Source organism: Lepisosteus platostomus, chromosome 10 (assembly GCF_059453375.1).
Source record: "Lepisosteus platostomus isolate fLepPlt1 chromosome 10, fLepPlt1.hap1, whole genome shotgun sequence".
NCBI lineage: Eukaryota > Metazoa > Chordata > Actinopteri > Semionotiformes > Lepisosteidae > Lepisosteus > Lepisosteus platostomus.
This window is the reverse complement of record NC_142620.1, coordinates 52,980,204-53,007,913: the sequence shown is the minus strand read 5'-3', so window position 1 is coordinate 53,007,913 and position 27,710 is coordinate 52,980,204. Positions and strand designations below refer to the sequence as shown.

Genomic DNA, 27,710 nt, shown 5'->3' with positions numbered 1-27,710 from the left:
TTGGCTGTAAAGATTACAAGCCACCACCATAAACCTTTAATTCCAGCTGTATTCGACATGGATCACAACTTAAAAAGCTTCTTCCGAAAGTAGAACCTAATTTGCATTGTATTTTCTAAATATTTGTTATACATTTAGCTCTGGACTTAAACCTGAGATAGATCCCCTTTTATTGCCAAGACCTTTGCACACACCCTAGATTTCCTGAATATAAAATGTGAAGATGGATTTAAATATGTTTTCTCAACATCTTTTATGACATATGAGTTCTATTAGTCTTTCATTAGCAATATCATTTTCCCTATGATTACTTAACATTTTAATATTGTGTTCGGACAACTGACAACTTACTTAGTAGCATGTTGACTTGGATCACATTTAAACTAACCGCAAATAATTCGTCTAATAGTTTAGAATGATGAATTTTTCTCAACCCTAATGCAAAAATAATTAAATGTAATCTGTGGAATATAACAGCAGAAGGAAGGATTTTGTACACAGGGAAAACTAGCTCTTTCCCAAAACATCAAGAATACAAACACATTTTATAAACACACCACATAAAAACATAAAATTACACTCAAACAATCTTACCTCTCTGATATTTATTTTCTTTTAAAAAAATCAAAATAACTTTTCCATTTCATATATAATAACAGTTACAAAATCTTTATACAACTTTTTTTTTCTTTAAAATATTTTGCTTCTCTAAGCTCTGGTAAGAATACTGTCCAAAAATAATCTCTTTATTTTTTTTCCATGTACGAACATTAAAAAGTAATACACATCTTTCATTCAAAAACAAACTCTTTTTTATTTATTCCGGTGCTGCTGAAGCACAAGACATGTGTTTGCAGGTGCTCCTCTGAAGAGCTCAAGTCACAGACCGAGGAGGGAGAGTGCACATGCTCTGGTCACAATCCCAGTAACGTGGGGATAGCACAGGCCATGCAGGCAAGCTGCACCCTAAGGTATTGCTACATGGACCCAAACAGCTGTGTATTTTGTGCCGAGATCTGGGTGGAATTCTCTTTACTAAAAAAAAAACCCTCCCTAACTAACCACACATTCCTTCCGCTTGTTCAACAATTTAAAGACCCACCATTTGGGGTTTTTGTGCTTTAAATAAAAAAAATCGCAATCCACCAGATTCCAAAGAGAAAAGGAAAGAGTATTAAGCATTACGTGCGCATCTCAAAACTGATGAACTGAACGACTGGTCTTGGAGGAATACACAGATTTCGGCTTTCACGCTTATCCGGCCGGGTTTTCACACGTGCACCAAACACGTGCTCGGCAGCTTGTGTTTGCTCAGGATGCCTGACTTGACGCCGCACAGTGTGGTCTTAATTGGTTCTGCCGAACGTGGGGCCGATGTGACAAAGCGGGCCTTTTCCGACAGCGGCTAGAAAACGTGGGGGCAATCAGGGCCTCACGTTCCTTCACGTTTCCCTACGAAAAAGAGCTGCCACTCTGAAGGTCTGTAACGTCGACCCTTTGATTCAGTAAATAGCAGTCAACCACAGGGCTTTAACTATGCCTTCCCCCCAAAGCACGCCAGAAACACAAACTTGTGACCCTGGCTCCCTTCACTTAGTTTTGCAAAAGGCAGGACGACAATGTGTGTTCCAGGTTATGAACCCAGTAGGCTGTGGTGCTGCGACTACATCCCAACGCCAACAGTGAGTCTGCTGTTATTCTTGGAAGAAACAGTAGTAGCCAATGTTAACAGTGATGCAGCCTGGTCAGCCTCCTCACAGGATATTGATTTAGTTTACATGCGTTCATCATTTTCAAAGCCACGTTCACCGGTTTTAAGGCAGGCGAAGATGACGGGGGTGAATGTGGGGAAACTACAGGGCAAACTATAGCAGGGAAGCGAAAGAAAGTGGGGCTGATCAGAGCTCTGATCTCAAGCCTCAGCCCAGGACTGTGAAGTTTAGAGAGAAAGGAGTATACTGGCCAGAAGGAGGCACACGCGTGAAATTCAGGACACCTTTTTACTGTCCCACTGTCCTGTTCTGTGCACCACTGACAAACTCATTCATAAATACTAAAATCTTTAAGCCCTAGGTTCAGGGATTCTGCACTAAACCACGTGGACCTGTTAAAAACGTGCCAATGCAACAGCCATGCCTTTAAGCTTGGTAAGATCTGATAATAGTATTGTACACATACGTGCTGAAGGAAGTTTTCAATGACTACAGAGTTAGTACATTCAGTTAAAACCCCAGCAAGAACGTTATTCTTGTGAGAAAAGGAGAATGCTTTCGGATGAATACAGTAAGTACACACATACCACGTTAACTCCACTGCTTAGTAGCCATAAAAAGTGTTTCAGTTTAAATTAACGCTTTATTATCGATCTGGAACTGTGGCTGGAGTATGGCATTACATCTGGACAGAGTAATCGGAATAAAAAAGTCCAGTCTGGATCATATCCCTGTTCTCGGTGCATCCTGGAGTGGATCTGCACAGGAAAAAGGATTCATTTTCAGAGGTAAGAGCCAGCAATGTATTAAATGCCAAAGTCTGGAGCTCGTAATTTGATCAACTTTCTGATGTCACTTTTTCACTTTGCAGAGTCAGCCCACACGAAATGCTGCTTCATACAAAATGTTTATGTCTTTGTTCTCAACTCTGGATTAGACTTTTGTTTCATTATTGCATGTTATTTTAACGGTTATTAAAACAAGTGCAGATTTATTCTTCTAAAAAAATTACATAAAGAATGCCGGACGAATCAGGAAATTTTCCTTGAGAGGAAAGGTAATTTATTTTGTTTGTAAAAATATTGACATTAGTTCAAAGTAAAATAAAACTGTTTAAAAATGTCTCACAAAGCTGTATTTTCACATTAAAAGCGAGCAAAAGCAAGGATGTTTTTTTTAAAACTGTATGAGAATAGAAAGACTAGAACTGACCCCAACTCTAAGCAGTTGGGTCCAAGGTATTAAAAGTAACAGTACTGAGCAACACTTTCTGCTTGACCAATATATTTCAGAATAACTAGCTAAAATAGCTTAGATTAAATACACTTGGGCCAAGCCCTAACTACATTACTGTTTATTGGAAACTACAGCATAGCATTTTCTATTACAGAAATAATTTAAACTTGAAAAAGAGTAAAAAATCCCTAATACAAAAAGGAATATAGTAACTGCCAAAGCCTACTATGTGTGCTCTTGATCACCATGTGACACACATATGACACGTTTGCCAAAACCCCTGTGACTGCATGCCGACATACTGCTCTCACTCTCTTCCTTGTGTGACTCCTAAAAATCCGTTCAAATGATTTCTGGTCACTAAAAAGATACAAAAATTGGAAAACAAAACACACCTAAGGGATGAATAACTATGGGTCAGACAGAAAGACCACTGACCATGAGTTTCACAGACCCTGATTACCCTAATCCTGGGCTACCTAATGTTAATTATAGAGAAGCAAGTCTTGAATTAGTGCTACAGGGTCTGGAAAACTACCTATTGGAATTGTATTTCTCTCATCCCCCTTCCCCTGTTTTTAGGTACACAAGGGTTGTGGGTGAACTACAATTCGCAGAGTTCATTGTAATTTCTGCTTCTTGTTTCACAGAAAGGTGCTTTCGCTGAAAGGTGCACACTTTTCAGCGAGAGAGTAACGGATTAGTTTTTTGCGCTGTTGATGAAATTAAACAAAACAGATGAAAGAGATTAGGATGACATATCCAGATCTTACAGTCAGGTATTGAAGATGATGGGTTTATAAAAATACACTCTAACTATAGTAGTAGATACTTTTGTACTGCATTTTCACCTACTGTTCCTTCTGACCAGTAAACCTATATAATTCTATTCATTTGTCTTCATAGACTTGAAAACAAAATGACTACTGCAAGAAACAGATAAAAGGGCATTTTATCTCAAAGGAACAGGTAAAGGTTAATTCCATGCTAAAAAGAAAAGAGACGATGTTTCGGCTGTGGAGCCTTCTGAAGATACACGTGCCATAACGTCTCTTTTCTTCTCAGCATGGGATAAACCTTTACCTGTTCCTTGGCAGCCTACACCTGCTGACACAGCTACCTACTTGAAATTTTATATAAAAGTTTGTAAAAAATGTTGCTTATGACTTCAAAGTCCAATCTCATGTACCTCAGCATTAAAGAGAATATTCAAGCAACCAGACCACTTACTCCTCCTTAAAGTTAAGGGTATAACGTGCTCAGTAGAAGATACTGACAACATATAACCAAGTTATATTTACGGTCTTAGGGCTGTAATTAGATAAGACAGAACTACGAGGGAATCAAAAAAAGTAAACAGCCACAAAACTCAGGTTCACATTGATGGAGGAATAACTGCGAGTTAATTAATTGAATTCAAATTAATTAAAAACGGAACATTTAAAACTATTCAGCCTTTGGGAAATCCACTGATGGTCATAAATAAGGTGTGGGAGTGTTTAAGAACCATTAAAACAGCACTGTTTGGGTCCATGCCTACTGAAATCCACTGTATGCTTGCAGGTATGTAGCTTGTTTTTTTATTATTATTATTATTATTATTGTTATTATTATCACTATTAGCTCCCTTTTTCTTTGAAAATAACAAAATCCAATTTTTACCCAAAGACATATGGAAACAGACTAAAAAGAAAAAGTCCTAGTGAAAGAGTCTGAGGTAGATTCGTTTCCTCAATTGATCCACAGGGTCGTCGTCATCAGCGTTACGCGAACGGGCAAAAGGAGCCAGGCCAGAGGCAGCAGGGATTCCCGACAGCAGTCCTCGACTGCTGCCCGCGAGGGTGCACCCTCCCTCCCGGTGAGCCACTTGCGTCCTCTCGACCACAGCTGATACGGGCGCTGCCCGGCTGCGGCGCTGGACACGCCGAAGGCGGAGCCCAAGCTGTCAACCTGCAGGTCCGACCTGCCCTGTCTGAAGGGTCTCCCCCGCTCGCTCGCTGTGGGACCAGACCTTGCGAATGGAGGAGGAGGAGGAGGTGGAGGTGGGGGGTGGGGGTGCGACTGGAGCCTCAGGTTGTCACACATTTTATGGCATTAAGAAACCCCCCCCCCCATCTCCTCCTAAACACCCCCCCTCCAACACCACCACCCCCCTTCCCCCTCGAGTCCGTTGTTTATTACTCTCAAAGGTAACATTTTTTTAAAAAAGATGTGCAACTAAGAATTTCACAAAAAACGTTGGTCCTGTGAAGTCCCGTAAAGATGCCAGCCCCTCACTCACATCCACATCGCCACATCTCATGCTAAACACTCGATCGATCAATCAATCCCCCCCCCCCTCCTCCTCCTCCGCCGCCGCCTGCCCAACATCGGAGAAGCAGTCTGGGGTGGTGGGGGGGGGAGGCCGTCAGTCCACGGTTTCCACAGACGTGGCACACGGGAGCGTGCAGGCGTGTGTGCTCGGACACACTTCCTGGAGCAGGGATATCGTGAGTCTGGACAGTCCTGAGAGGAAAGAGTAGATCTCCCCCCCTCCTCCCTGCCCCCAGCCTCTGCACGCCCCCTGCATCTCTCCTCCTCTCAGCTCTCAGCACACGGGAGCGCCAGTCGCGGCGCAGGACTATCCTGAGCACCTGGTCTGTGCCGGCAGGATCTTGGCATCCGTGGGCTGGCGAGGCCCCCCGTCCTCTCGCTCTCCCCTCTCCTCGGACCCACGCCGGCCGCCGGCGCCGCCCAGCCCTGGCTGCGCGCGTGCAGCGCTGAAGGCCGTGCTCTCTCCCTCGCAGGTGCGTTCACCCCGGGGTTACCTGCTGTGGACGTTGTTGACCCTGCTGGGCAGGTACCTGTCCTCTATCTCCTCCAGAGCCGTCTCCAGCTGCTGGATCAACACCCTCTTCTTGAACCTGGAGGGCCACAGACACGGGAGAGTTCAGCTTGCGGCTTCTCTTAAGGAAACAGCTTAAAACAGCACATAACAAAGACCACTTTACCTAAGCTCCCATGTCCCATCACAGCTACCTCTCCCCTTTTCCTCCTAATTATTTAATTCAGTTACTGAATTATAAACGAAAAAAGTCTTCCTGATGTCACCTAAAATGTGCATCCTCGCACTCTCATGTTAACGGCCTCACCAATCCACGCCTTAAATGCATATAAGCCTCCTACACCAGAGACCAAGCTATTAATCACTGTTTTCAGCAACAAGATTACCAAACTCCTCCTAGAATTTATGTACCAACAACGACCAATGCCACCTGAATACACGAAAATAAGCGGAACCCTTCTTAATCAGATCCCCCTGACAGAGAACTGGAGGCATTTTTTCCTAGCCCTGCCAGTGGCTGTTCCTGAACAAGTGACCTTCCGAGTTCTCTTCCGAACAGGCACTTCATTCTCAGCTAGAACAAGGGGGCTGTTTTCTTTAAGATGCAGAACAGCGCTCACACCTGGCTGCTTCCTTGATGGCGTGATGGATGAAGTACTTCTGTATCTCCGGAGGTCCCTTCACTTCTTCTAGCAACCGGAATATTGTCTCGTAATCTGAAATCAAGCCGTTGGAAGATGATTCTTTTAATAATTAACCGTGCTTTCAAGAGAACTGGCGCATTCTCGCACGAGCCAGCTACACAAATTCCTGAAAGTCTCCATAAACTTAAAAGCATGGCTAGAATGCTGAGAAATCAGAATACCATTTGAAGGCAATAAAATGCACGACACTTTAAGAATAAGCACTGGCGTACATCGTGTTCAGAGTGCAACACCATGGAATAATAAACGTTTGAGGGCTGATGTAATCAATAGAGTCAAGTGACTTGCTGGAATTAAAGAAATTAAGTAGAAGCCAACCACTAGCCCGGCAGCCACAAACCCTACAGGCAGCTGTGTCTGTAAATAATTATAAAATAAGTAGAATTCCACTTTAGGGGAAAGACACTTAAGATTTAAGTCACTTAAGAAACAGAAAGCATGAAGGAAAGCTATTAAATGCATACCACAGTCCAGAGTCAAGAAACATTTACCACCCTCCATGTTTACTATTACGTAAACAACACAATTAAGATAACTACACAGTTCGGGGGAATGATTTACATGTGGTTCCAATGTTTTTTTATTTCGGAATGGTAGACGTCTGTGTTAAAGGCTTTGTGAACTCGGGAGCTGAACGCTGAACGAACGTGGTCAAGAAGGGAGGGGGTCCGTGCGGACACGGGGTTCCCCGACACTCACTCCGGCCTGGCTTGCGGACTTCCTTGATGACTCTCGTGCGCAGCTCCGCGTTGCTGCCATCCAGGGGGAGGACGCTGACGCTCCTGAGGCTCCCCCTCTGGCCCGCCTCCCCGCCGGCCTCCGGCATGCCCTCCCGGTCCGGGGACGCCCCTTCGTCACAGTTCTCCGGCCTGTCGGGGGCCCGGGCCGCCGGCCTGTCGTCCAGGCCGTCCTCGGTCAGCCGCCCCCCATCCTCCATGACCGCCTCCCCCTCGCCCCCCGGGCCGCCCATCCGCTCCTCGGGCCCCAGGACCAGAGGCGGCACCCCGTCCAGCGCCGGCCTCTCGCCGTTGCTCTCCACCCCGAGCACGCTGTTTCCGTCCACACCTGGGGGCACACAACACGCCCGGATCAGCACGGCGCTTACAGGGAACAGGCAGATCCAACCGACTGGCCCGGAGAGCTGCCCCGCACCAGATGACACCAGGTCCCTCGCCCCTCAACTTCATTCCACGTAACGTCGGAAACCCAGAAGAGACAACCTTTTCAAATGTCGTCCTAAATAAAATAGTTATGATTTGACTGCAGACTCCAGCTCTGCTTTTAACTCCGTACAGCACTCTGGGACGAAGGGCACTTAAGAGGAAGAAATCTCTACAGGGCTGGTTTTGTACTGCAACTCTGTTCTAACGAAATATTACACTAACTGTTTTCGCTCTCTTCACTTCCCAGGATTTAGCAACTCAGTTATCTTTCTGCACTTATGTCAAACGGGTAGGCAACAGGATTTGTCTGCTTTGCACGGAACACCCTGACGTAGTAAAGTCTTAGAAAGACAATGCTGCATCAAGCTGCATCAAGCTGCATCAAGCTGCATCAAGCTGCAATAAGCCGGCCATATCGTTGCTTCTCCCCCCGATGGGAGTGCAAAGAACAGTGGTCATGCTCCGCTGTTGCTCAGCCCTGGTGCAACTTGTGCTTGCACTCGTGTACGATGAATAGCTTTCCAAAAACACCGCACGCGGCGGCGTTTCAGAAGGGGTGCACGTTCGATTAAACCTAACGCGAAACCCGGACTTCAACACGGGGCGGGATATAAGACAAGTCTCGCCACGTTTCTCCGAACGCGAGAGGAACGATTCCTCGCTTTTCTCCCTTTAACGCCGGTGATGATGGCCAAGCCTTGAAACCGCAAGGGCCCGTCACCTTCCCCCCGCCGGGCGTGTGTCCGAAGATGGGCCCCCTGCGCCTGCTCCCCTTCCCCTTACCTTTATGCAGCGGGATGGGCTTGATGAGGTTCTGGTGGCCCGGGCTCCCGGGGGGGGGCTTGCCCAGCACGTGGTTGGTGATGATGGGCGGCGTCGGGGGCCGCCGCAGCAGGGGGGACATGCTCCTCCGTCTCTTCAGGGCCGCCCCCGAGTTTGGGTCTCCCGCCACACGCTTCTTGTTCTGGGGCCCGGCCACGAACTCATCCGCCTCGTCGATCATCATCCCCTGTGAGGAACAGCGGCCCAAGGGCACAGGCTGGTTAAATGCGGGCGCAGTAGCTAAAACGAAGGACGCGGCACGGGCACGTTACTTCTCCGAAAGGCTAACGCCCTTTAAAGACAATTTGAAGTTACCGAACCAAGGGCCACACAGATCAACATGTTTTCCTGTACAGTAGCATCTCTCATTGCGCCATCATTGAGACGAAAAAATGCTTTGAACAATGGGTACGATCTTTAAACAGCCCAGCTACTGTCCATCTGTCATTCTTTGCTGATCACCAAATAACAAATAAGAAGCTCTCCCTCAGTGGCAAAGTCTTAATGACGCCAACGCGTTCAGCGCTGGAGAAGCTCGAAATCTTCCAAGCACTTTCACTTCCCAGTGAAGAAAGGAGGATCCCTGATGTCTGGGGAGTGTCACAGTCGTCATCCCTGGCTCTTTCAGTTCCCTACCAGCAGCACAACTCCCTGCCATCCAATGCACTCCAATTACTTGTGTGGCACTTAAACGAAACAGCCAAGGTTGTCTACCCCTAAAACTGCAGGAATAGCAGCCCCCCCACCCACGACAGCCTTATGTTTCGATCACTGACCCATGGAAGAATGGAAAAGGGAAAGCGGGTACCTTCTTGTCCTGTTTGAAGGGGTTCCCGAACGTGTGCAGCCTCTTGGGCTGGTCAGGGTCGATCTCCCGGAGGGGCGAGGGCATCATCTTCAGGTACTCCTGGTAGTTTCCCATCTGAGCTACAGGGATACTGTGCAAATAGTCTGCAGGCAAAGCAACAGATTACCAGGTTACCAAATCACTCATGTTGCTCCTAAGCTACCGTGTTGTACTTCACTTTTGAAATCCTTTTGGGTTTCCTCATTTTTGTGCAGTGACAACTATCTGGCGATCACTCATATTTTCAAGTAATTGCTTTTACTTCTAACAAACACGTTTTTAGACAGCTCAGTGCATTGAAAATAAATCAATGGGGAAAAAAGATCAGGAAATCAGGGAACAGAAGGCACAAAAAATAATAAGAAAGGAAGGAGAAAAATATGGGAAAGGGGCATTCAAAATAACTACAAACCAAGTAAAACAAAACAAAACCGAAACTGAACGTGGAGATTTTTCTGATGAAGAAGCCCCACCTTCGTCTTGCCCACGGATCAGCTTCTGCGTGGTTCTGAGCAGGTTGGACCTCATGCGGGTCAGCTGGTCCAGCAGGTTCCTGCGGGGAATGTCGTATGCGTTCCTGTAGGCCTGGGGCTTCAGGTCCTGGGGAGGGGGGAGCAGGAAGGCGAGAAAGGCTCACACACCGGGTTCTGAATCTGCTACAGCAGCCACGCTGTTTTGGGAAACGGCTGCAACCAGCACAGATGCTGCGGTTGAAACGCGCTAATGGGTTAACAAGCTGGAATACGGTGTCAGACACAGAAACATCATGAAGGCCAAGTCTAGGGTCTCTTTAAGAAATATGCTTCGGAGTCACAACCCAAGCTTTACCATTTACATTTCATTATTAATGAAATTACGAAGCCCCTTATGGTAGACGGCCTGCTATATTTATTCAGGCTGTGGCAGGTGAGGTCTTATTATTAGGGCTAGCAATGCTCTCCCCATAGCGGCCCTCTGTTCCAGGACGCTAACTGAAAGTGAAGGTCAACCCTGTTCACGGTTTGTATAAATGCACCGCCGTCAGGAACAGCACTTGGGTTAATTTTCGCCCGCTTCACTTTTTTGGGGTTGTTTTTTTTTTTAAAGATGGAAACAATTCCTGCAGCGCACGGAGCACCTTGTTCAGCAGCGCGATCTGGAAGCCGGCGAACTCCTTGAGGTTGATGTCTGTGAGTCGCAGGGGGGCCTCGCCGGTGATCCCCAGCAGCAGCTGCTTGAAGTCCTTGCGGTGCGCCAGCGAAAGGGCGTTGGAGTGGTTCTTCACTTTAATGCCCGTCTCCTGAGGGGGCTTTTTCCCGACGGACACAATAAGCCGGTCAGATTCTATTTTTGCCTGTCGACAGAGGAGCGCAGGCGTTAGTTGTTGTTGTTGTTGTTAATTGGGCATTTAATTTCTGTCAAATCCCTTCAGAACAATTCCTGTCCTGGCAGCAAGTTGCTACATTTCCCATCTTCTACCGAATCAAATATCTTTCTGGCTGAATATATGTCAGGGCAGCAGCTCTGCCTGTCATTATTTCCACAAAGTACTTTATAAATCCCAAAGTTTATTTCACCTCTAGAAATACAATTCTAAAAAAAAAACTGCAGAATGGGATGGCCTGTTTGTTTGTGGAGTGTTAAGCATGACTTCTCTCTCACAGAAGCGATAGCCATTCGAACGCAAAAAATCTCAAGCTTGTCAGACGCGCAGGAGATGGCGGCACTCGTGGGGGCCGTACCTGTTGGCTGAGCTTCTTCAGATAGGAGATGACACTGTAGTTGAGGCCACAGTCCATGTTGTCCGAGATGAGATTGGGAGCCCCCATCATTCTCAAGGCCTTTTTCAATGGCTGCCCAAAGTCGGAGAGAGAATCAGAAAGAGAGTTTAAAGACACAGAGACAAACTCTGAATTGAGCTCTCTCATACTAGGGGAACACTGTCACAGATATAATGGATTGAGTCAACTGAAATAAATTATGGACGAGGTAAAGGTTTATCCTATGCTGAAAAGAAAAGTAACGTTTCGGCTTGACATAAGTTCCTTTCCTCTTGGAATACCTGTTCCTATGCAGCCTACGCATGCTGACACAGCTACCTACTCGAACGTGTTCAAGAAATATAATACATACTATTCACGGATCACTGCAACACTGGCTTACCAAGAGGAAGTAAGGAGGCATAGACTTCAGGTAGATCTCAAAAGCCTGGCGCCACTTCAAGTTTGGTTTCAGTTTGTGCACTTTAAAGAGGTCATCTAGAAAAGGACAATGACACGTTACACAAGAAGAAGCACCGGAAAGCTACGAGCTCCCCATTTCTGGGCAAGCTCTGGGCTACGGTTTCAACTCGGTGAAAATATTTACTTCCGAGTGTGTTTCCTCCAACAGCTTGTAAAAACAGCTTCAGTTTCACGTTAACATAATGCAGCAGACAGAAGAAAAGCAGACAAAAATCAAATGACGTGGCAAAATAAAAATTCAAACAACATCTTATTAAAAAAATGGATTTAACAGAAGGGAGGCTGTTGAAAGGAACACGCGGAACATGAACATTTCAAGGGTAAATTAACAGACGGTGTTCAATAGGCCACTCTTTCAGACACGGGTGCCACCCCTGCGCACGTACCTAACAATGGCAACAAGACCGGGTAGTTGTAAGGCATCACGAAGAGATTCACGCAGGTCAGAGTCGTGCTGGCTTTCAGGTAGCCAAAAGGCTGCCCCAGGTCACTATGCTTCCCGCTGCTGTTCACAAACACCTGGGAACGCAACGCAAGGACAGTTAACACCTCCGAGCGCTCTGCAGCGGAAACAACAGGCCACTCTCGTTCCGGCAACGCACTCTGCTGAATCGCCCCTGCATGCCTGAACTCAACACCCGAGGCCCGTCGCGGATCAGATAGAGAGCACGGGTCGTGCGCATCCTCTCACAATCTCTGTTTCTGTCGTTTTCACGGATGAGAATCGCACACTGCAGCACAGCACGCAACTTGTTAAGCGATGTTACAGCCAACGCCGGCGTACGGATTCCTCAATTAATATCCTCCGGGGCCAGACCCCAGCACATTTCATAGGCCTCTTTAAATCACTGCACACTACAGTCCTGCGATCAGAGGAAAAAGGGTCCAATTAAGTGAAAAATAAATAGAGCCTTGGAGACTGGAGCTGAGGAACAGATTCCTGTGCACTTAATATTAATTAATTAATATATAAAAAAATAATATTATATCAATAAGTAATAATATATCAGAATATTAATATTATTTATTACTATTTATTCATATTAATAGTATTTATTAATATTGATAACACGTAATGAAGGGCTCCTCCCTACCTGCCAGCACATGTGAGGCGACTTGCGCTCCAGGATGTACTGCGTGAGGGGTGAGGGCTCCAGCTCGTACTTGTCGAAGGGCAGCTTGTCGATCACCATGGGCTCGCAGTCCACGCAGGAGAACCTCACCACGGGGTGGGCCGTCCGTGGGGGCTGGGGACAGAGGCAAGCGGTCAGCGCTCCGCTCCCACACGTGCACGGGGTGAGGGCGGAGTCGCGGCTCTGCGGGGGGGGGGAGATGGAACCTCTCTGGACGCTCGTGACCGTAATCAAGGCAGGCAAGAGTAGCGCACTTCGTGGCGCTCTCCGCTCCACATCCCACTCCAGCTGGTCCCGTTTCCCACAGAGCTGTTCTTCAGGCGTTACGGGGACCAAGCTCTGCGAAACACCCGTTTCGCCATCATCTTTTAAATCGTCACATCTGGGCGACCAATTCTTCGCTTCCCGTTTCACAAGGGAAAGTGCAGGAAAGACTAAAGCTCAGTGTAGCCGTTACAGAAACAGGCCGCTGTTAATACGACGTATTCATAAGTACGGAACACGCTGCCTTGCAAACCATTTTTTTTTTAAAGGCTGGACATGACGTGTTGAAAAAGGGGAATCCACAGCAATAGTCTGGAGATTAAGACACAGGGCACTTACAAAATGGGTCTCTCAAGTTATGTCAGCACGAAAGCAACAGAGACGTATGTGAGCTCACAGGGCGCGCTTTGTTTTCAATTTCACTTCTCTCTTCTCACATAAAACCCCCGAAAACGGGTGATTGCTTACACAAAAGTACCAATCTGCCCGTGTTCAAGTTTAAAATAAGGCCTCTGGGCACAGATTACAAAAAGATGCAAGAAAAGCACAAGGGTCACTCTATAAAAATGTCTCTTGAGTACAGTCGGTCCCACACACCAGCTGTAGAGCGCATTACATTCAGAGTTCAGACTTTCAAAATTTTAAATAATGTAAACTGTTACCTAGAAAAGACCCTCGAACGTTTACTATAATATTACTATGCTACTGTTACAAACTAAATTGTTATTTAATCAGATTCTACTGTGTTTTGCCAAAGTCTTGCTCCGATCAATACCTGACGCTCCAAGCTGAGTCTCATCCCAGACACATTGGTGATCTGTGAGCTTACCTCCAAGCCATGACATGTGAATACGTCTCAAGTCTACACGGCAGTTTGACTGATAAAATCTGATCACGCACAGTACCGCGTGATTTACAAAAGACCACGATGGATTTCACTGGCAAACATTCTGAAGGTGCGCTAAACACAGTCACACTCAAAGGCACACAAAAAAATACGTAGCCTTTCGACGCGTCAGATCTATAGCATCAACAGTGAAAATTCATATCAGCTCTTTTTCTTTCCGGAACCCAAGGACATACAGTATGAACAGAAGCAACAGAGGGCGGCTGTCACAAGGTGCTTGGCTAAATCATTCTTTCCCTCAGCCTTCCAGCGCGGCAGCCAGATCCGGTGTTTTACTGGAGAGCAGAATCAGTCCGCTTCAGGCCTGGTGAAAGCAGCCTGTGACAGGAGCAGGAAGGAAAACTAATCTGCCTCTATCGAAAGGGCACAGACTACAAGCTACGCAGCTGGGAAACATCTTATTTAACCTTACCAAGGTTGGCAAGTTCTGGTCAGGCCAGAAGGACTCTGGGATGGGCCAGTGACCGACGGGCACACCAGTTTTGGGGTTGGGACGCACATAGATGAGCTTGTGGCAGCTGTGCCAGGGTTGTGGTGTAAAGGAGGAGACGGGCCGGGCTGGGTCGACGAGTCCATCTGTGGAATTAAAAGAATCCTGTCAAGAGAGGATGGCTTGGCGACTGCATGGGTGCAAACCCCAGACACGCTGCTAAGTGCTGCGGTACGGGAGTATTTTTTTAAAAAAAACGCACGCAGATGTCTTTTGGGGGGGGGGGGTTCGTACCTTCCCCTACGGGGGGCGGGTCTGGTCCCGTTTTCTCAAAGTTTATCACGACGCCGCTCTGCACCTTCTGCACCAGCGACTCCAGACACTGGTTCAGCATCCTCTGGGTGCGCACGCAGTAGGACCGGCCTGGGGGCAGGAGAGAGAAAGAGGATTATGGGAAGGCACCGCAATGGCAGCAGAGTTAGAACGTCAGGACATGAGGAGGCCACCCAGTTCCTCTGACACGTTGGTTAACAGAGTTCGGCAGTTTGATTCCTTTCAGTTAATCTCAGGTCAGTTTAGCAAATTAAATCAAAAGGTTTGCTCACTGGATTAATCTTTAACTAAACAGCCTCCTGAATGCCTGAACTGAGACCGATTCGCTTGAAGGGCACAGCAGTGCCGTACCGATGAATCGATGAGACGAGAAAGTCATGACAAAAACGACGGGCTGCAACCTGGAGTCGGTTTGTCTTGGCAGTTGTGCTTCTTAAACATGGAACAAAATTCGGTTTGATAAAGAAAAACCCAACAAGCAGAGACCACTCGGTCCATCTTAAATGATCAGAGGATCTGATTCAGTCTTTTCTTAGATGAAGCTGGGGAGGACTTCTTGGTCCAAATGCACAAAACCCTCTGCATAAAAAATACCTAATGTTCTCAGCATTACATGCGCTTTTCCCATAATTTCTGGCGGTGTGTCCTGGCTCATGCTCCACTGTTGACTCTCAAGATTTCATTTACCAAAAACCCCTGAAGAAACATCATGGTATACAGCCAAATAATAATTAATAAGCAAAGTATAGTCTATTTGACCTTGTGTACCAACACAGTCCTCACCACAAGAAAGCACAAAATTGATTTCTTACCCCGACTTCTAATCTCTCCCTAGATTCTGGGTAATATGTCCAGTCAGCAGCTGCTTTTTACAGCATATCAATTTAGTTTAGTGAAGAGTGTTTTAGGTTTTCCTAATGTGGTGAGTACTGGGCTACCCAAAGCTAGCAGAGTGTCCAACATGTTATTTTCTTTACATGCCCAGATCAGATTTTAGCCTAATCAAAGGACAGTAATTGATGTTTCCATTCCCAGCAGCGCCTTCTCTGTCGGCCTCTCCCAACACTGGGTTAATTTCCATAAACTGTAGGCGTGACTCCCCGCTGTGCTCAGGCAGAACCCTGTGCTTCTCAAGCCTGGCCACCGGTAGTGGCTGACAAAGTGCATCAAGACATGAAAATGCCAAGCTGCTTGCTGCCCAAGCCCGACATCTTGAAACCAAGGTTTGCAAGGGGCGAAAGCAAATGTACTCAGAACGTTTAGGATGCCACACACTTAAGGAAAGAACAAGGACTCTAAATTCATTAGCATCTTTTTCCCCTAAATTTTGCTTTTGTCTCTCCGTGCGATGCTATGCCTTTAAGTGCACCAGTGCTGCAAGTTGTACACCGAACGCCGACTGCTGGGGGAGAGCCGCAAGTACAGCGCTATGTCACGCAAGCGGAGGAAACCTGTCCCGACGAGCACGGAACACGGATTAAAAGCAGCGTGGCTTCCTGGCGGGGGCCTACCTCCAGTGACCTCGCACATCTGGGTGACGGCCGACTCGTCGGTGGGGACGCTGCCCAGCTGCTCGGTCTCGGGGGACGCGGTGCCAGGCAGCCGCAGCACCAAGGCGAACAGCCTCTGGTCCCAGCGGAAGGGCTCCTTCGTCAGCTCGCTGCCCGGCAGCGGGGAGTTCAGGGGCAGATGGAGCTGCGTGGAGGAGACAGAGTTTCAACAAAAAGGCGCGTCTGGCGTTGGGACTCCATCTCAGGTTCCGCTTTCTCGGGGGGGTTGGGGGGGGGGGTATTTTTCAGCTCTTTCTGTGCTGGGGGGGGGGGGGGGTCACGCTTAAATCTTCAAAATGGCGTGCAAGCGAGACCCTTGCCGAGAAGCATACATGCACTTTTGTGCTTCCTCACTGCAAGTCTCAAACGATGGACCAGCCTGTCGCTCCCCTGGGCCAACAGTGCATTCATCTCGCTGTATCAGGCGAGATGAGCAGACCTCTGTTACTCACTGCATATTATATAGAACACACACCTCCTCCTGCACGCCCGAGTTGTGCGTCAGTTTGCTCCCGTCTGTAATGGTGATGATCACGGACGGCTCCAGGAAGAAAGGGTTTCGGCCCTAGAAAAAGGAGCAGATGGAGAGACCGGAAGAAATCTCTGTTATCCGGTACTTGCCCTCCGGTGAAAGAACACTGCAGACCAAAAAAAGCCAACAGCAGTTCCGAGGTTCCCACAAGCAACCACTTTAATTAGATCAATTCAATCAATACGTTTTTTCAAATGCTGCGATTCGAGAAAGTCAGGGCCAGCTTGTAATTAATTAAATCAACGTTTCCGACACCAAACGGGCCTTCGTTCTGTTTATAAGTAAAGGCTCCCCCCCCCCACACCGAACAGCAGCTGCCTGGCCCTCTGCAGGCGCTCCCCAACGCCGCCTCCACGCGCCGAGATGCCGAGAAGCTCCGGCTACCTGTCCGTAGTTGTCGATGCCCGACACCAGGCGGTTCAGGTTGAGCAGGTCGAAGGAGGAGCGCAGCGCCTGGCCCAGCGTGGTCAGCCCAGAGGCGTGCAGGTTCTTCAGCTCGTTCATGAACGTGGCGTGGTTCTCCTTCCAGCCGGCCTGCCGACACACAAAAAGGGCCCGACCGTGACGACTGTGGCGAAGGATTCGACTGCCGCTCTCTCGCCACACGCGCGGCTCTTCGACGTGCAAACCTGCGGCTCTCCTACATCACCGATTTCTGTATTACATACTACGAGGCACTGCAAAGCGATCTGATTACTGGACCACTTTCAGTTCGGCTTCACCAACCAGAAAACATCCCTGGTATCTAGCTGCAAAAAAAAAAAGCTACCTACTGAGCTGCAGTGCTCAAACAAAGTATATATTCACATAGGCGCCCGTTTGTTATACAACAGGAGCAGATAAGATCGGGAAGAAACGTGTGCTCCCAGTTATGAGAGTGCAGCAGTCCAACAGGCTAGAGGGGCAGAACAGCCCCTTTCTTCATGCTCTTATGCAGATAAAAAAGCCAGAATGTTTGTTTGTTGTTTTTCCGGATTCTGAAGTGAGAACGCACACAACGGAGCCGTCACGGATGCACACAGACCACCGTGCGGTGAGAGGTTTTCCCCACCCCCAGAGCTCCTTGGGATTCAGGCACGCACCAGCCGCAGCACCGGCCACAGGGGGGGGGGGTCAGACGAGTGCTCGTTCAGTCTGCAGGGGGCGCTCTGCAGCTCGCCGAGCCCCGTGCTCGCCCCCCCCCCCTCCCCTCCACCCCCCTCAGACTCCCGGAGCCCGGTGTGCCAGACCACACACGCTCAGCCGCTGCGCCAGGCCGCCGGCGGTGTCGTGCCACCTCTGCCGGGATCATTGATTATTGACTGCTTCAAGGAAGGCTCCAAAAACGGAATCGGGCACAGAGTGCTGCAGCCCTGTGCCTCCTGCCTGTTCAGTGGTGCATTGTACTGGAAGAACGCCGCTGTCACTTCGTTTAGCTTGTGCTTAAATCGATTAGGAGAACTTGAAGTACAGCCGCAAAGTTGGACTTAAAAGAACGGTACCTTTTTTTAAATGCACTGCACATAACACTTCTGTATAACCTACCAGGTGACAATGCAGTTAACAGACAGAAAGCCTAATGATTAATAATAAATAAATAAAAGGTTAAAAATGGTTAGCTTCAGCTGCTCTGGTCCTGTTCAGTGTTCAGTGTTTACAAGACACCATATTCACGATCCCACAATTCACAAAACAAAAGTTTCCATTCTAGTCACAAACGGCGCCTTCTTCTATCTTCTCTGAAGGTCTTAACCCGCTACAGCAACGAGCATTATGTTTATTGTAAAGCTGCAGTGCACCTTTTTCAGTCATCAAAAGGGAAGCGGAGACAACTTCTGAAAACGCGGAGGCCTCTTGCCAGACTCGCATGTCTCAAACCACAGCGAAGCATGCACAGCTCACTTAAAGGCTCCTGACTCACAAAGATGGAAACAAAACCTTCATTAATCTAAACAAATCTGCTGAGGCAAAGCCGGAGATATTTTAACAAAGCGACCGCTGCCTCCATCACTCTTCCGCGCTGCAGTCTTCAAGGCTGAGATCTCAAAGCTGCTGCTAGATTCCTTCAGTGAGGTCAAGTACCTTACTGTTTAAAGGCCTTAGGCTTAATCTAAGAATGACCTGCAGGGCTGTGAGCCTATTGGTTTGCAGTGCATTGCTCCAGCGAACGGCATCCTCATTAACGCCACAGGACTTAACAGAGGAAATGCACCCCCTCGACAAGAAGACTCAGGATGGAGAGAGATTATGAAGGCCTGAATACAGAAGCTGAGGCGGTGATGGCTGCACAATGGCAGAGCCTATGGGTGTTTTCTAGCCCTTTTGGAAAATCACAATAACAACACCGCCTTGCGTCTGTGTAGCGATTTCCATTACAAATAATGCTTTGCATACAGGACAACCAGCCTGGGTGACGGAGAGCAGACATTCTGCACCCACAGGCCCCCTTCACAGCAGATCCGTAGCCAACGAAATTATTTCATCAGTTAATCCATTAAGGGGTAAACTTAAGGAGGCCAGATGACAGAAGCCAAAGTGGAATTCAGCCAGAAAACCGGGGTAAGCACCCCCTACTCTTGCAAACAGCAGCGTGGCATCCTTAATGACCAAGTAGTCAGGATTCAAGTCAAATTCTCCTTTGAAAAGTGGCCCCTCCAACAGTACAGAGAGAAGAGCTCCACCTACTGGTCCATTAACACCACTTATATTGGATTTCCTTAGAGGTCTTCTGTCTCAGTAATAACCAGGTATCTGAGATCTGACAAGATTATATTACAGGGTGGTGATAATGCTATAATAACCTACATTTAGGAAACGATAGAAACATAATATGCAGCTAAACTACAAGTACTAAGTACCAGATTATCCTCTGACTTCCAGTTTGAAAAGTTTTTCCAGTAGATAAGACTCACTGACCAAATGTGCAAATGTACCCTAGACTATGTTTGAGAACCTGTTAACACAACTGGAAAACTACAGTAAGTGCCACCTGCATTAGCAAAGTCCTATACTAATCTGTAACACAGTTTTGACTAATGGTTATTAACCAGTCAGAGTCAAGTCACATCTAGTCACAGGTTAGGATACATTCACACTTGTTTTGCCTGGGACTATTTTTCCAGCATATTTTGACACAAAACAATAGGTTTTTTTTGTGCCATGTGAATCTTTGAGTTGCTCTTCAGGTGAACTGCAGCAGACAGTGGGGATGAACAGTACATGTGCTTTTCCACCCACATGGAAAACACCACTAAGATGGGGGACAGAGGCAGTGGGTGGAACTACACCTCCACCAACAATAAAAAAACTCCTAATATATTTTTCCTGTACAGAAGCAATGTGTGTTCATATGTACCCACTTGCGAACACATCTAAAATAGAATGCACTCCGTACCAATGTCTTTGCCTATCCATATGCTCTTTGCTGAGCTTTTCACTTGTGGAGTAAAACACTGCAATGCAATAAAATTCTCTAGCACCATGTCGTGTCTCTTCCTAAAGAAGCACTGAAATTCTATAGTCTACGTCATTTCTCAGCTTAAGATAAATAAACTCTGCTGTTAATTTCCTAGCTTTCCCGTGAAAACCCGCTGCTTTCAATTGCAAGGCACTTTTGCTGACTGTCATGCAACTACCACTGAGGTGAGACAGTGCTTGTACACAGGGCTTGCAAAGCCTGAGCTCGTTCTCCATCCTGCTCTTGGTGACATATCAGCACTACACCGCGTTCTGTAGCGAGTGCACGCTGGTCCTCCTCACACACTAGCTCTGCCAGGCAACGATCGAGGGAAGAGTTATATGCACGATTTCTCTCCCTTTAGGTCGTTAACAATGCATGCTTCTGTACCGCCGACTGCCGCTGGTGTCTCCCCCCACTGGCCGGACCGAGTGCGTGGGGACAGGGAGAGAAAGCGCTGAGGACGCAGCCAGATGTACATCCCTGGACCGAATACAGCTCGGGGATCACAGCAACGACTCCCTGGCTTCACCGTCCAGGAAACGGCCCACTTCTCTGGCGCAAAAGAGGCCAAGCAGACAGCCAGTGTTACATATCTGCGTGCACTGCATCTGCGTAACAGAGCAGTTTCAGGTGCAACACTGCAAAAAGGCACCCTACCAGCAGCACGACAACTGGAGTCAAAGGAACCTTGCTGTGATTTTTCCCCCCCCTTTTTATTGCAGCTCTGGACAGCAACAGCAACAGAGACACGTGCAATAAAGCACCAGCACCGGGGGCCTTGGAGCAGCAGTATCAACCTGTCAAGACAGGTGAAAGGGATCACTGTGTTATGAATGCAAAAGGTCCGATCTCCGCGCACAGGCATCTCAGAAAACTGGCCTGAGAACCGTGCCTGGCCGCTGGGGGAAGTACAAGCAAGGAGAATTCAGTCCGCTGCACGGTGAACATCTGGAGTGGATTCGGCCTGCACACGTCACCCCAAGGCCGGGGTCATACTGACTGAGCGAACTGCTGCAGAGCCCATGCCAAAGGATTACACAGTGAAGAGAGCAAACCATTCTGGAACTGAAAGCATGACACACACTTCCACAGAAACAAAAAAACCATCCCACCAACATCATCTGTGCCTCAGGAAAGTTCATGACACTTTTGGCGAAACGGCAGCAGCAAAATAGCAACGTTGGGAGCTTTTCACAATGCTACCCACTTACTGTACGTCTTATTGTGCTGTTAGGTGAGCAGGGAGAAGTTGCATCAGAAATACCTGAAATTGTTTTAAGTAACTTAAGAGTACAAAACCAGACAGAGGATTATGTGCCCCAGCTATGCTCATAAAGTGCTGATGGGCCTACAAAGCCTTGAACCCTTGCTGGACATGCCCATTGAAAACACACAGTATCAGAGGGTGGAGACACCAAACACGCCACAGATACGATTTCTTTGTCAACAGTTTTTCCCCTTAACGACGTCATCCTACTCAAAGACAAGATTAGCAAGAGCACCTACTCGTTTCTCCGAGTGGCTGCCGAAGCCAGAAGGACCGATTGTTTTACGTAGGTCTTATCGAATGGTATAACACCACACTCCTGACCACAAAAAAAGTCTTGCAAAGCCAATCATTTATCTACATCGGAAGTACCTTTCACATTCTGAAAAAAAACACACGGAAGCTCTACAAAACGTTAAAGGTCACCTTTGGATTTTTATCCGTCAACTGTTTAAAACTAGTTTAGCATGAGCATCAGATTCCTGCATCAGATGCAGGTTTCCAAACACAAACCACATGTCTGTTGTTAAAAGGGTGAATAAAATCAGAAATCACATTTTTCACACTTGGACAAGATACTGAAAGGAAAGAAATGCCCATTTCTTCTCCCTAATGACAAGCATGGCGCTGATGAGCTACTACAGGTGGAGCTTTCAGGAGACGCAAGCTTGGTGAAGCAGCTTTTCGTGGGAAAAGATTCATGCCGCCTACGTTTTCCTCAGCAGCAGTTTTCCAGCTTCATCCTGGTAATATTGAAATGGACCAGCTCTCAGCCGGCTGGACGCTCTCGTCCCGGACAAAGCAACAGCAGGAAAAGGGAATGAAAAACGAGAGTAGGCGTTGTCAGAGATTCGTGACGGCCTGTTGAACATTCCAGGGGAAATACCACCGATACTACAGCCTGTCAGGAACACAATAATGACTACTTCCAGAAGCCGACGAAGATGGGGAGGCTGATCAGTTCCAAGTGACTAAAATCAGGACAGGGCAAGCAGCCCCCACCCGTGACTAACACTCCCCGCGAGGAATGTAAACAAGCTGCCAGGTGACCAGACCTTCAGAGAGACTCGCAGAAACGCGCTCAGCAGGTACCTCGTCGACACATGGGAGGTTCCTCAAAACTCGACTTGTAAACCTGGGCAGGAGAGAGTGGGACTCTTCTGCCAGTGTGTGTGACTTCACACGCAGGGGGTAGGGGAACCCCTAAAACTGGCCATCACCCTAAATCTGCACAGGCCACGAGTCACCTCAGGCTGGAATTTTATCAGCCAGACATTACACCTCTCCCCAGTGTGGTCAGGATAACAATTCAGTTTGTCTCCTTACAGGCTACATTCTGCGCATTTTTCGGAGGGGCGGGTTAAAATAGAAATCCATTATTCCTATTTTGCTAAGAGGAAACATTTAATCTTGATTTCATTTTCACAAGTAAAACACATTAACATGCGGGAATTCGGTAAAAAAAACACACTTGAAGCAGCAGAAATATACTGTATATATCGGCTCCACTGACAGGGACTGCAAAAATATTATCTGCCTCTCACATATAGCGAAAATACTGCCAATCTTAACTCTCCGCTGGATAGAATTTTTTCTCAAGCGGGACGGCTCTTTTATTTTCATCTTTTTAATCCACCCAGGTGCACACACTCAAGGTGCAGAGGAGCGAATCCTACTCCTGCGCTCCCGCACATCGTTCACAAAACGTTCTCTGCTCGTCAGTTTGAAAGACTAAGTACCCACAATTGGGCGACTTCCTTTTCTAGAAGGTTTTATAAATCCGCAACTGAAAAAAGATGAATTTCGGGAAAAGGCTGCCACTAGTCGCCTGTGGGCAAAATCCGCACACAAAACTCTTCGCTGCTTTGCACGGGCCGAGACCCACGGGTTCAGAACATCAGACAACCTTCTGCACAGTCAGACAAACAAACAAACACAGTCTTGGCTTTTCCTGGGAACCTACACAGCATGCTTACAAGCCAGAGTGGATCTACCTGTAAAAGCATGCACCTGACATACAGGGAGCCACATGCTGCCTTCTTACAAAAAAACTGGGAGAGAACACAAAGCGCGCTTTGCTCATTCGGGACTCATGTGTCAAGGAGGCAAGGCCCTGTGACTGAGGGAGGAGATGCCGTGTTTCCAAGGCCCATGGTTAGACATCCGTCTCCGAGGAATCCTCACTGATTAGCCACTGAATATTTCGTGAATTATTGATTATAATCTACCCTTATTAGAATCCGCAGAGCGGAATTTGCCCAATTCAGTCTTTCCAGCATCCTGCGGGGCTCCAGACTGCTGCCTCAGTGAAATCCGGAAAGCGGTGGCGACCGGAGCCGTGTGCTGAGCGCACCGGATAGCAGAGCCGTTCCAGAGCCACCGTGTGCGGGATAATCAAGCTCCCTCAGCTTGCTTGCATGCACAAACACACACACGTATACGAGCTCTTTACCCTCCCTCTCGGCCCAACCAGAATGCCAAACACGAGCATTTCTGACCCCGGCAGTTCACACCACAACGACCTCCCCCCCTCCCCGTGGAAAGGTTCAACGCAAAGACGCGTGCAGAAGCAAGAGGAAGCGAAGGCCCGATCTTGACATCTTTTTACAGGCGTGCTGCTTTCACTCTGGAACAGCAGCGGCAGTAAAGGCAATCGAGCGGGTGGCTGTGTCCCCGGGAGGAACGAGTCAAGCCGAAATTCCACACTGCACACTGCGAAGACCAACAGGTGCACGTCTCTCACATGACATGCCCCCAGAGGCTCCATGGCCTCATCCTGTTGTTCCTTCGTCCCGGCCACTTTCCGGCAGTGACCTAGGCTCTGCTCGTTGCCTCTTCAGCACCGTGAATGCCAGCCCCACCAGGCCACTTCGCTGCCCCACACACCCCTGGGAGTCGAGACATTTCTGATGCGGCTCATGGGCAGCTTCAGCAGGTGTGGCCACCTAATAAGTAGCTCCGGATCTTATTACATGGGGGGGGTTCTCCGAGCTCCGCACCCAAAAGACTCGGACCGAACGGGGCTCCGCACCGTGCAATGGGAACTTCCCCGACAGCCCACGACGAAAGCCCGCGAGACTGAAGCCCGTCGGGCACAGACTTCTGCGGTTTCTCTCTTGCCCCGGGAAGGCGATGACGCCGGAGGACGGAGGACCAGCCCGCTCCCCCGTGGGAACACGCGCAGCCCTGGAAGGCTGCTGGCAGCCCTGTCCTCTCACAGAGGAGCTTGCGGCGCGACACAGAGGCCAGGCCGGGGAGGGCGAGAGCTGCCCCGGAGGACTGCCTGGCCCCTGGCCAGCAGGAGGGAGCTAATGAGCTGGCAGAAACCCACCCACCGGCGCTGCCAGTGTCAGGTCACACACGCAGCGCCGTGCCGCTTCTGCACTTCGGGAGGCGAAATACGCCTCTTTCCGCTGCCGACACTGCGAGCGGGCTCATCCCTTGGACATCGCCTTTTGCACACGGGGTCACACACGGACTTCAGCACAACCCGAGTGAGAGAGCCACGGTCTCCACCAGCCGGACCCGAGAATTACATTTTTGTTTTAAAAAAAAAAACAGGAGCAATGTCGGATTAAGGACAGAAGGCGCCATGAAAGCAAGAAATCATGTGCAGATATTATTACAGCGATTCCTTTTTTTTTTCCTCTACACTCCTACGGTTTGCTTTTTTCCCCCTGTCTCGCGAAACCGCAGATGATGCTCACATCACACCTGCGCAGGTGTGAAGAGGTGGGCGTGGCACTCCAAAAAAAAAAAGGCAAAAGCTCCCCCGACCCGCCGAACAGACTTCACAGAGGAGTGGTACTCTGGATCCTAAAAGCATTAGATTTTTCTGGGGGGGAGGGGGCTCTGTCATCTTCAACAGCTAAAATGTGATTGGTTATATATCGGTTAACCCTTAAGTGTCTTACCGGCTCCAAGCACAGGGGTGAGCAGAGCCTATCGCAGCTGACATGGGGTGCAAGGCAGCAGGACAAACCCCACAAGGAAGGAGCCCTTCCCCAGACCCGAATCGAACACAAGACCCCGGAGCGGTGAGGCAGCAGGCAGTGGAAAGACCGCCACCGCTGGACTGTTCGGGGTCTGGCCCTTCTGGCACCCAACCCTGGGTGAGACCCAAGAGACTAAAACAGGGAACTGAGAATCTACCATCATAAAAGCTGCACTCGGGAACCCTGAGGCAATTGCTGGCCTATATGTTCCTCATGCAGAGGGTGGAGGGAAAAACATCCTCACACAACAATGCCATCAGTCTCTGAAGGCGTGTGTTCACACACGTTAACGTTCACACTGCATGTGCACACACCTTGTCCCAGCGACCGGACAGGCTGGCTGAACAAGGAAGGGGCCCTCCTCTCCTTCTCCTTGCGTAAAGGGCAGCTTCACACAGCCCGTCGGGCCTATACTGGCCTGCCCGAGGGATCACACACACACTTCCCTACAGTCAGGGTTCAAAGGTCACGTGGCTTCACTGATTTTAACACCCCGGTTTTGTGACGTGGCACAGATGGGCAGCAGCAGCAACCGAGAAGCGAGGGTGAAGGGGGCTGTTCTGCACACAGGGTCAGCTGGGGCACAGCACCACAGAGCGGTCTTTCAACACCTGAATGCCAGCTGGTGTCAGACCTTGTGAGAGTAAATTCATGCTTCGCCCACAGTTCTTACAGGCACCTCCAGGCCCCGCTCTGCCCAAGCTTGTGTGGGGGGAAAAAAACAACAAACTTGCCCTGTCATCTCAGGCTGATGTAGGCCTGAAGCACACAGACTGTGGACTCGTTTTCTGCCTTATCAGTTACTAAGTGTCACATCAGTTCCTAAGTATACACAAGTGTGATTTACATCAATCTAGTGTTACAGCCTATATTGCTCAACTTCTAGCCAGGCTTGTCCATCAAGGTCAGGGCTCTAGATCTGACTCTCCTCTAGGTAGGTTTGCTACTGCACAGTGTGTGTGTGTGTAGGGCACAGGGCAGGGAAACTGATTTTCACTTGGGCACATATGTGGGGAGAAAAATGTTAACAGGAGCGACGAGAACAACAACAGCCAAAAAAAAAAATACTGATGTAAAGTGCTTGAAAATAAAAATTAAAGGCTGGAGAGAGGGGGGTAAAAAAAAAAAAAAGGCCCAGCAAATCAAAATAAGTTTGCTTTGCCCTGCCTGCGTTTTCCAATCGGCTCGCAGAGAGAGATGCCAATGAGCGGGCGCGGGAGGCGGGGCAAAGGACGAGTTGCAGGCAGCGCGTCCAATCCGATGCCAGTGTGGGCCCCGTTGCGTCATGCGTGGCGTCACGGCGGATCATAAATCTCCCCGCCTCCATCTCAGCGCTCGAGCTCCCCCAATACAAAAGCAAAATGTCCGCCATCTTCATAGGCTGCACTGCTCCGGCTCTGCGGGTATTTTCACAAAAATTAGCCGTTTTTCGCCGCCGGGGGGGCGCCCCAACCCCGCATCTACGAACCAGAGGGGCCCTAGAGTCTCCCTGTCGGAAAATATTTCCGTCTTTACCACAACAAAATACAATTTAACAGGATTTTATTTACCTTAACTCCGTATGGTGGCTCATCAAATGTAACTAGCATGTACCTGTCGCCTCTACTAGCCGGGTCTCGGGCACGCAGCTGTTAAAGAAAACGAAACAATAACACGTTAATTTCGACTGCTTATTTTAAAGGGACCCTGAACTTCCGACAAAGGCGAAAAGATATTCTCCCCCAAAAAAAAAAAAGTCTGGCTAAAAATGGTTCTTTACCTTCATAAAGATCTCAACCGCGCCTTTAGCAATGTCCAGATACGTCGTACCCAAATAAGTCCGCTGGTTCATAGAAGCGGACGTGTCTATGAGGAAGAGTAAAATAGGCATTTTTTTAAAAAAATAGAGAGATATTATGTTGACCAAAAAAAAAGATCTAAAATTAACATAGGAGCTATCTTGCGGCCTGGGCGTGTATATATATGTGTGTATATTTTTGTTATAATCTGACCCCCCCAAAGAGGGTCGCAGTGCCTCTACTGCCGCCGCCCGTCTCTCTCTGTCTTTAACTGAGCGCTGCTGGGGCTCGCGCTGATAGAGAACTTCTCTTCCGAACCGACCGGCACGCCCTCGGTCCCCAGCCGCCGCGCCATTGGCCGAGGCGGGGCGCGCTGGCCACACCCCCCGCGCTGGCTCATTTGCATATGCAATGAGGCTCGTTGGGGGGGGCGGCCCGGCCCTCCTCCTCGCTCTCTCTTCCTTCTTGTAATTTTTTTTTATTGTCGCCTTGTTGCATATTCAACGAGGCAAAAGGAAGCGCCGTTCGTGTGGGAAAGGAATGGGCCCGGTG

At 48.5% G+C, this 27,710-nt stretch overlaps 1 protein-coding gene across 1 annotated transcript; it reads right to left on the bottom strand.

The window, feature by feature from the left end:
• Positions 1–590: 590 nt before the first annotated feature.
• Positions 591–27,442, bottom strand: ints6l (integrator complex subunit 6 like). The gene is made up of 18 exons (XM_088597189.1): positions 27,140–27,442; positions 26,931–27,008; positions 17,064–17,213; positions 16,623–16,712; positions 16,109–16,292; positions 14,559–14,687; positions 14,247–14,410; positions 12,625–12,777; positions 11,917–12,049; positions 11,451–11,545; positions 11,030–11,140; positions 10,426–10,641; positions 9,782–9,908; positions 9,270–9,412; positions 8,423–8,648; positions 7,176–7,541; positions 6,395–6,488; positions 591–5,851 (listed from the first exon to the last, which is right to left on the bottom strand). The coding sequence occupies exons 1-18, from the start codon at positions 27,248–27,250 to the stop codon at positions 5,752–5,754; spliced, it is 2,670 nt and encodes an 889-aa protein (XP_088453315.1). The 5' UTR covers positions 27,251–27,442; the 3' UTR covers positions 591–5,751.
• Positions 27,443–27,710: the final 268 nt, after the last annotated feature.